Here is a 10570-nt window from a genome sequence, read left to right as displayed (position 1 = left end):
AGGCCACGGGCTGGCAAGAGGTGCGTCGGCCACAGCAGGTGCACCGACAACAGCATCAAGCTAGTCAGGCCCAGTCGGATCTGAGGATCCAGCTGGAGGCAGGGCGACGCAGCAGGAGAGGACAAAGAGGGCGTGGGGGCAAAGCTCCCCAGGGCCCCAAGTCTCGGTCCTGACGCCATTTTTCCCACTTTCCGCCCAAACCCTCAGGGGCCTCAGGTGGCATGGGAGTCCCTGGGGGTGGACCCCTGGGTTGTTTCAACAATGACTCGGGGGTATCGTCTTCAGTTTTTGAGCGCCCCCCTGTGACTTCAGTACCTGCTTTTACCATCGTGGCAGATCACCAATACAGAGAGATCTTGCGCTCAGAGGTGTCCAGTCTCCTGGCCAAGAGGGCCATCAGAGAAGTGGGGCACGAAGACAGGCGGATGGGGTTCTATTCGCGTTATTTTCTGACCCCAAAACGCGACGGGACACTCCGGCCCATTTTGGACCTCAGGGGCCTGAACAAGTTTCTACGGCCCCTGAAGTGCAAGATGTTGTCCATACCGCGGGTGAAGCAAGCAGTCCTTGTGGGAGACTGGTTCGCAACAGTCGACCTCAAGGACGCGTATTTCCAAATTCCAATATGGGAGGGCCACAGAAGATTCCTCAGGTTTGCCTTCGACGGCAAAATCTTCGAATTCTGTGTCCTCCCCTTTGGGATATCGCTGGCTCCCCGCACATTTACCAGATGCATGGATGCGACCCTAGGCCCTCTGCGGCGGCAGGGTCTCAGAATACTGAATTACCTGGACGATTGGCTTATATGCGCTCAGACAGAGGAGCAATGTCATTGCCATGTCCAGATGTTGTTGATGCACATCCAGTATCTGGGTCTGCGCATCAACGACAAAAAGTGCAATCTGCAGCCATCTCAGGCCACCCAGTTCCTCGGTATGTGGCTGGATACCAGGACTGGGTTGGTGGCATTGACTCCGGCCAGACAGGATTCCCTCAGGGAATGTCTGGAGCTCTTTTACCTGGGGGCCAGGGTCACTTGGAAGCTGTGTCTTCGCCTGTCCACGAAGGCAGAGGGACCAGTGGACGTTGGGGAGCCCTGTGGCAGGGCCGCCATATCAACGCCTTGGAGCTGAGGGCAATCCACCTGGCCCTGGTGCATTTCCTCCCAGTATTACAGGGCTGCCACGTGCTTGTAAGAACCGACAGCACCACGGCAGCTGCGTACATCAACAGACAGGGAGGCACAGGCTCTCTGCGCCTGAGCAGGATAGCGCACAGACTGTGGACGTGGGCATACAAGCAGTTCCTGTCACTCAGGGCAATGCATGTGCCTGGTGTGGTAAATGTGGCGGCGGACCTCCTTTCCAGGAGGGGACCGCATCCAGGGAACTGGAGGCTCCATCCAGCAGTGGTGGAGGAGATCTGGCACCACTTTGGAAGAGCGGTGGCCGACCTGTTTGCCTCGAAGGAGAATGCTCACTGCCCACTGTATTACTCCATCGAGAGAGACTCGCCTCCCCTGGGCTGCGATGCCATGGCGCACCAGTGGCCTCAGGGGCTGCTCTATGCTTTTCCCCCGTTCAGCCTCCTGCCGAACCTGCTGCAGAGGATCAGTCAGGAGGAAGTTCAGGTGGTTCTGGTGGCACCGGATTGGCCACACATGACATGGTTCTCATGGGTGACACCGCTGTTGCACGGGACACCATGGAAGCTCCCGGTTCGCCGGGACTTGCTGAGCCAGGCGCAGGGGACGCTGTTCCACCCGTTTCCACAGGGGCTGGATCTATGGGCCTGGCCACTGAGAGGGCCGGCTTATTAGAAATGGGGCTATCTGGTTCAGTGGTTCATACCCTGCAGAATGCTCGGGCTCCATCGACTAGGGCAGCATACTCCTATCGGTGGGAGCTGTTTGTGTCATGGTGCAAGGCCAACCAGGTCGACGCAATGTCATGTTCGGCTCCGGAGGTACTCAAATACCTGCAAGGTCTCCTCGAGTCAGGTAAATCTAGCTCCACCCTGAGGGGTGTAGTAGCAGCCATAAAAGCCTCTCGTGTTGGTGCGGCTAAGCTTACAGCACAGGATGCTAGCCTCGTAGCACAATTCCTCAAGGGGGCACAGAGGCTGGCGCCACGCCATAGGCCGACCATCCCGACATGGGACCTGAGCAGGGTCCTGTCAGCTTTGGGACAGGTGCCCTTTGAGCCCCTGGGAACTGTGAGCCTTCAGTGGCTGTCACTCAAGCTGGCTTTCCTCCTTGCAATTACATCTGCTAAGAGGATAGGGGAACTGCATGCTCTCTCTGTGCAGGAGAGTTGCTGCCGCTTCCTTCCTGAGGATGCAGGGGTTATCCTCCGTCCGAACCCGGCATTCTTACCTAAGGTGCTCACTGATTTTCACATAAATCAATCAGTGGAACTGCGAGCCCTTAGGCCTTCCCAGGGGGCAGGCGGGGGTCCACAATGGTCAGCGCTGTGCCCGGTTAGGGCACTCAAGATTTACATTCAACGGACAGCTGCATTCAGGAAGACCGATCAGCTGTTCGTCTGTTTCCAGCCTCAGCGTCGGGGGGAGCCGGTGTCTAAGGCTAGGCTTTCTCACTGGGTGGTGGAGGCTATCCACCGAGCATACAGTGAGACAGGTGAGCCGGCGCCGGAGGGAGTGAAAGCGCACTCTACACGAGGCGTATCCACCTCCTGGGCCTTGTGGCGGGGAGCTGCCCTCTCAGACGTATGTGCAGCAGCCACATGGGCTACGCCAAATGCTTTTGCCAGATTTTATAGTTTGAATGTGGCCACCCGTACCTCCTTTGGGGAGCATGTGCTGGGGGCCATGTCAACCTAAACACTGATTCACTGTGCCCCTGGCCAGTAGACCTCGGGCCTGGCCAGGGTGATGTCAAGATCCAAGTCAGTGGCCTTGCAGAGTGTGGGCCATCTGAGTGACCTCTTCCTTGTACCCAGCCCTTGCGTCTGGCAGGGTTGGGTATGCAAGGATCACGTACAGCTGGTGGTGGGCACATAGCGTCTTGCGGTGTCGCCACCTTATAGGCGTACGTATTGTATATAGTTCTGTGGTGATTTTGTACACACTGTAAATAATGTGCACTCGGGGTGGTGACGTCTCATTCGATACTACCTCATGGGGTTGCTATTGGAGCGGTGTCTGCTCTGTCTCCTTGGGACCCTCACGGGGTGTCTTACAGAGCCCATAACATATATTCTATATGTAGTGGAGAGATATTCTCATACGATAGAGAACGTTGGGTTACGGTGTAACCCTGGTTCTCTGAGAATAGAGAATATCTCTCCACATCGAGGCCGCTCGGGACCCGTTCAAATCAGAGTGAATCAGCTGTTCCCTGCGCAGCTGGGTCTATTTATAGGGCGCAGGGGAAGCCACGGTGGGCGTGGTGTGTCTTAAAGAAGTTTTCACGTCAGCTGCGGGGATGTCAGTAAATCCCATAACATATATTCTATATGTAGTGGAGAGATATTCTCTATTCTCAGAGAACCAGGGTTACACCGTAACCCAACGTTCCATGATCCGTAATCGGAACCGGTTACGAGAACGGAAACAACTTCACGCTCCCCCGAGAGGCTTTCAGCAGCACAGATAGAAGGAGCTCCTGCCTGGACCAGGGACCACTGTCCCACTGACAGAGAAACACAGACACATTTTATTTTTTTTCGGAAAACAGTATCTCATAAACTCATAAAAACAGAGCTTTTTTTTTTTTTTTCGGAAAACAGTATCTCGTAAACTCATAAAAACAGAGCTTTTTTTTTTTTTTTTCCGGAAAACAGTATCTCGTAAACTCATAAAAACAGACCTTGTTTTTTTTTTCCCGGAAAACAGTATCTCGTAAACTCATAAAAACAGAGCTTTTTTTTTTTTTTCCCGGAAAACAGTATCTCGTAAACTCATAAAAAAAGACCTTGTTTTTTTTTCCCGGAAAACAGTAGCTCGTAAACTCATAAAAACAGAGCTTTTTTTTTTTTTCGGAAAACAGTATCTCGTAAACTCATAAAAACAGAGCTTTTTTTTTTTTTTTTTCAGGAAACAGTATCTCATAAACTCATAAAAACAGAGCTTTTTTTTTTTTTTTCAGGAAACAGTATCTCATAAACTCAGAAAAACAGCGCCGATTTTTTTTTTTAACTTATTTTTTCTCGTATTTATGAGATAATTATCTCATTAATTCAGAAAAACAGAGCCGAAATTATTTTTTTGTGTGAATGCAATACGCTTCCGTATGAAAAAACCATGCAATTTAGTTTTTTTTTTTTTTTTTTTTAAGCAGTTACAAAACTGTCCACTCAGCCGGACCCAATGCATTTAATTTTTCAAGCAAAGAAACATGTATTTAAACCTAATATCAGAAAGTGATATGGAAAGTATGCAATAAAACATTTTTAATGCTGCTAATCAGATGTTTTCCCACATTTTGACATACTGTAATACTAGTTATTATTCATTTCATGGAGATAATTTGCAAAAAAAAAAAACTGTTTTTTTTGTTGATTTACAAAACATGTCACTAAAAAAAACATGTCACTGAAAAAACATGTCACTGCAGATCAGGTTTATCAAGAACAGCAAAGTTACAGTAACGGTATGAAATACACAGTATGGGATGATGCGTAAGTGTCCACTGTGTTGGCTGATATGGAACTAAAACAATAAAACCCATGAATATACAAGAGAACAGCTGTAGAATAGCTGTGCACTGTAGTGACCTCTGTGCATGAAGGGGTTAAACAAAAAGTTTTGTTTTTTTTTTTTTTTTTTTTTTTAATATTATCTCCATGAAGTGAGTAAGAACTAGTATTAGAGTATGTTAAAATGTGAGAAAACATCAGATTAGCTGCATCAAAAACCCTTTTGTTTCATAGTTTTCACACAGTTCATCACTTTCTGACATTACGTTTTACATACATGTTTCTTTGCTCCAAAACTTAAACACATGGTGTCCAAATGGGTGGATATTTTTGTAACTCCATGAAAAATAGGTTCATTTAAAAAACAAAATTGAGTCTCATTGTTTTTGTCACGCCTAAAGAGGAATAAAAACACTCAGGATAAAAATCTTGTCTAAGGTTTTCATAATTCATGCATCAAAGGGTTAAACTCCCCAGAAAGTGGGTGATCAGGGCAGTTTAAAATTAGTTTGGCTTTACCGCTGACCTGTTTAACACGTATGTCTTGCAGCTCATCACTTTTTAAAATCGAACAGATAATTAGTTTATTGTTCGACTCTTTATTCATTTCATCTGTTATAATCTCACTTTTTACACCATTATAAACTCTATAAATAAGATCATTGTGTACATTTTAGTGACGTCTACAGATGAGGTTGTGGTGAACTGAATACTCCTCCTTCCTCTCACCTCCCTCCTACGAAAAATATTAAACACAGACAAGTCTTAGAGCCTGTGTTTGGTTTGTCTGCTGTTTGCTTGCGGGGATATTAACTCAAACATAAGGATAAGGAAGTTTACTGTCACTGCATGTCTACAGTCAAATTCAGTTTGGCATTCGCAGGCAGCAAATCAAAAGTCTAAAACACAAACTATCACAAGGCAGGATGAAAAAGAAGTGTAAATAACAAGGCAATAAATAGTGAGTCTGTGGATAAAAGACAGTAGCAGCAGCCAAGTAGTGGACTTAAATTATGGATTTAATGGAAAGAAAAGGAAGATCTATCTATCTATCTATCTATCTATCTATCTATCTATCTATCTATCTATCTATCTATCTATCTATCTATCTATCTATCTATCTATCTATCTATCTATCTATCTATCTATCTATCTATCTATCTATCTATCTATCTATCTATCTATCCGAATTGAATTAAGCCAAAAAAATCTTGAATTAAGCAAAAAAAAATTTTTAATTCAGCAAAAAAATCTTGAATTCAGCAGAAGTAATCTTCATTTAAGCTAAAAAAAATCTATCTATCTATCTATCTATCTATCTATCTATCTATCTATCTATCTATCTATCTATCTATCTATCTATCTATCTATCTATCTATCTATCTATCTATCTATCTATCTATCTATCTATCACAGCACAAGTTACAATGAACATATGTAGAGCAGGTTTGTTTGTTTTGTTGTTTATTTATTTTGAATATAATATTAAAACCAAACCACAAAAAGATTTATATAAAAAGAAAGGAAAACATTCGAAAAGGAGCAGGATGAAGTTTAATTTATAATCTCCCACCCCCTTACCCCATCCTTCTACCTATCCTAAATTCCTATGTCAGATCCCATAAGTAACTCAAAAATCCTACACCTATCAGAATAGTACAAAACACAAAAATGCTATACATATCAAGGACAGACTCTGTCCATTTTGAAACAGCATTTCACATCAAAATAAACTCGGTCCCTTTCGCAGCGGTAAAAATATACATATTAAAAACAAAAATAAACTCTATCCATTTCATGACAATAATACACATCAAAAACAAAAATAGGTGATGGCAGTAACAATGCAATATTTATTCAAACATAAATGCTCTATTTTTGTAGACTTGATCATAGTTATATATACTAATATTGTATCTATATTATGTTATGTACATTTATGTTAATATTGTATCGAATCATATTTTATGTCCATTTTTATTTCATTCTACTTTTAGTTCTATTGTTTTTTTACTTTTTTATTCTAATTTTTCATTTTAGTTTTTTTGATTTTATATTCTCTCTATTCTTATTTTCTTGCATATTGTTTTCTTTTTTATTCATATTGTTGTTCTGACTGGAGTAGCACTCCTACCATCAGTGTACACACAATGACAATAAAGGCTATTCTGATTCTGTGAAACATGGCAGTGCAACATGTGGACAAAAACATCTCAAAAACATACGTGTTTTATTTATTTATTTGTTTGTTTGTTTGTTTGTTTTGTAATGGCAGAAAGGTCCTGGATTTGATTCCAGTACAGGTAAAGGTTATTGGATATGTAGCGTCAGGTGTCAAACATGCGGCCCGGGGGCCAAATTCAGCCCGCCAAAGGGTACAATTCGGCCCCTAGGATGAATTTGTAAACTGCAAAAATTACACTGAAGATATTAATAATCAAGGATGTTCAAATCATTTGAGGTCATTTCAGTCTAAAGTGGATCAGACCAGTAAAATACTGTCATAATAACCTATAAATAATGAAAACTGTCTGTGTTTTAGTGTAAAAAAAAAAGTAGAATTATACAAAAATGTTTACATTTACAGTCTAGCTTTTAACCTAAAATGTGAATGTCTTAAGAGAAGTATGTGGAATTTTAATAATATTTGTCCTGTTATTTAATGTTTTATGTATTTGTAAAACCACTGTGATCTCTAAGTTGCGATTCACATGTACAAATGATAAACTAAGGTGTAATATTGTTAACATTGCACTTATTTTACTAAAGAATTTTCAGGTTGTTCATATTTGTTCATGTTATGTTCAAGTACAATTCGTAGATGTAAACATTTTCATTACAGAATTTACTTTTTTCACTCAAAAGTTCTTATCCTATTATTTACACTATTTTACTGGTCTGGCCCACTTTGTGTCATATTAGGCTGAATGTGGCCCCTGAACTAAAATGAGTTTGACACCCCTGGTCTACATGTTGTCCACATGTCAGTATGGGTTCTCTGTGGGTTCTCCAGGTTCCTCCCATAGTTCAAATCCACGGTCCATAGGTGTGGGCAGCTGTCCCTCTGTATATGTCGTCTCTGGGGTGAACTGGCGACCTTCAAGAGGATTAAGCGCTTCATAAAATGAAAGAATAATTACATGCTAATGAAAATATTATAAAGAATATTCTTCACATCACATTATACTGTATTACAGAACTTTCTAAATCCCCCCCAAATTGGGCACATTAAAACCTTAAAGTCATTAGAAATTCTATTTATTGTCTCTGTAGTTTCAATTTTGCTCCATGGTGGTTTTCTGCAGTATTTTAAGAACACCATGATGAATGAATGAATATTTATGAATGAATTTTTTTTTTTTTTTTTTTTGATCATGTACAAAACACATACATATAAAGGACACCCAATTTACACAATTAATAACCGAAAAAGGAAGAAGCTGAAGAAAGAGGCTTTTTTTATGCTTCTCCTACTCCCATTTTTTGAATGACCTTAAGTTGCAGCAAATAAAACATTAACACAAATTCAGTTTCTTAAGTCACTTATTTTAATTTCATAGCCCTTGAAAATTTGACAAATTAAAGCTTTTTTAAAACTCAACAAGCTACACAATTTCAATTCATCCTTCAATTGATTCCATAATTTAACACCAATAAGAGAAACATGACGATATTCAACATTTGTTCTTACTGTACATGTTTCAAACACAAACAGCCCTCTTAAATTATAATTCCCTTCTCTTAACTCAAAAAAAATTGAACACAAATTTGCTCTTAGCACAAAAAAATAATTTCCATTGTTTTTCAGGAAATTTTAATATACCAGATCCTTCAAAAACTGGATTACTTGATTGAAGATAACCAGCTTTATCTATTCCTCTAATAGCTTTTTTTTTTTTTGGAGTTTAATTATAGGGTCTATGTTAGTTTTATACACATTGCCCCAAATTTCCACACAGTATGACATATATGGGATTACAAGGGAACAATAGAATATACGTTAACATTTCTTGTTTTACAAATCTCTAGTTTTATAAAGAATCGCAACAGCCTTGGACATTTTACATTCGATATACATTATGCTATTCGTGGTTTCCAACTGAGCTGATGGTCAATAATCACTCCTAAAAATTTTGATCAATTACTGTATCTCATTTTATACTGAGTTGAATAAATGCAAATTATACAGGGTGTATCAAAAAAAAAAAAAAAAAACTATACATTTTGAAAAATTACTCCCAGTTCCGCATTTGATAATTTTTGGAATTTTCTTTTATGGACGTCAGTAGGTAGGGGATTGGTGGATATTTATCGAAATTTGCAGACCCAGGTTTTCATGCATGAGTGAGCAGAGGCAAACTGTGCAATCCAAGTTAAAACTGGTTGGCACAAAGTAGCTAACCCTAAGCCCTAACCCTAACCCTACCTTGGCCTGTCCTCAGTAACATTTTCAGGCCTAAACAAGTTGAATTCACTTTGAAAGGCAGGAACAGCTGCCATGGGTAAAGAAATGAAACTGACATGGTGGCCAAAGTGTTAATGCTGTAACCTGGCAATTTGGTGGAAAACAAGATGGTTGCCCATTGTCCCCTCCCATGACCTTCGATTGGATTTAAATCCCACCGCTACTTTGCACAAACCAGTTTTAACTTGGATTGTGCAATTTGCCCCTGCTCACTCATGCATGAAAACCTGGGTCTGTAAATTTGGATGAATATCCACCAATCCCCTACCTACTGACGCCCATAAAAGAAAATTCCAAAAATTATCAAATGCAGAACTGGGGGTAGTTTTTCATAATGTATAGTAGTTTTTTTTTTTTATACACCCTGCATAAATGCATCTAGGGGTGTATTCACACCTGAAAAGTCCTTTGGTCCGCTTATTTGATTTGGATCAAATGCAGACTTTATTTTTTTCATTTGGGTCAGATTGCATTCACATTGCACTTTTTGCAAGTGGACCAAAATGCGTGAACAGAAGCACGCATGTGATGAACTGCGCTAGCACTGGACAGAAAAGTCGGGGGCGGGGTGAACCAGAGGCGGCTGGTGTTGATGAAAATAGACGTGGTGCTCCTACATACAGTTATCATTTTCGGAATATAAATTGTATTTTTACAGACACCAATTTACGAAAATAATGTTAACACTCAAGAAAAGTTCAGTCGGAGCCAGTTTCATAATACGGGCATCTGACCAAATGTCAATAGCAGATTCAATCTCCTCATTGCTCCACGTCTGTCCACAGCTCATAGCTGCCGCTAGTAGCTCTGACCACCCGTAAACTTCAGCTACTTCCAGTGGCTACGGTGGCTCGTCAAGCACAAAAAGGCACAAGATTCCTTGGTTTGGTTCAGTTCGAGGTCGGTTAAATTCACACCAGAAGTGAACCGGCCCAGAGTCCATTTGGAAGCGGACCCAGACCACCTAGAAGAGGTGGTCTGGGTCCGCTTGTTTGGTTCAAATCAGAGTTTGCATGTTTGTATTCACACCTAAAAAAAGTCCGAACTTTCTGGGGAACGAACTCTGGTCCGTTTTAAACGGACCAACCGTGGAAGGTGTGAATACACCCTAGGACTGGCAGAAAAATGTTCCTTTCCTTATCGTCTCAGAAGGAGGTCAGGGGTCAAAGTATGCGTCAGCTGCACAGTAGCAGCCGACGACCTTGGATTTAGATCATTTTAGACCAAAGGGTATGATCACAGAGACAGAGATGAAGCACCATTTAAGAATCATTTTGCTTAAACGCTGTTTTTGCTCAAACACGAGCTGTAAAACTGACATTAAAACTTAAAAGTGCCGTTTAAATGTTCATGATCGTAGCATGTGTTCAGTGTTGAAAACATGCCTTTGTAGTGTTGCTCATAAATACTTCATTAATTTTTAAAGGGCTGTTACTGCCATATATAG

At 41.4% G+C, this 10570-nt stretch overlaps 1 protein-coding gene across 1 annotated transcript; it reads left to right on the top strand.

Annotated features, from left to right (window-relative positions):
• The first annotated feature begins 221 nt into the window (after positions 1-221).
• Positions 222-1819, top strand: LOC115435814 (uncharacterized). Its single transcript, XM_030158426.1, has 2 exons — positions 222-1002; positions 1068-1819. The coding sequence occupies exons 1-2, from the start codon at positions 222-224 to the stop codon at positions 1817-1819; spliced, it is 1533 nt and encodes a 510-aa protein (XP_030014286.1).
• The last annotated feature ends 8751 nt before the right edge of the window (positions 1820-10570 follow it).

Source organism: Sphaeramia orbicularis, chromosome 16 (genome assembly GCF_902148855.1).
Source record: "Sphaeramia orbicularis chromosome 16, fSphaOr1.1, whole genome shotgun sequence".
Lineage (NCBI taxonomy): Eukaryota > Metazoa > Chordata > Actinopteri > Kurtiformes > Apogonidae > Sphaeramia > Sphaeramia orbicularis.
The sequence above is the reverse complement of the archived record's forward strand: the minus strand, read 5'-3'. Positions and strand labels throughout refer to the sequence as shown.

Excerpts from the sequence above, each read along its gene's own strand:
- LOC115435814 (XM_030158426.1), top strand. The coding sequence starts at position 222 with ATGGGAGTCCCTGGGGGTGGACCCCTGGGTTGTTTCAACAATGACTCG. Across the intron at positions 1,003-1,067 it reads ACAGGATTCCCTCAGGGAAT|GCAGAGGGACCAGTGGACGT; the intron begins GTCTGGAGCTCT and ends CTGTCCACGAAG.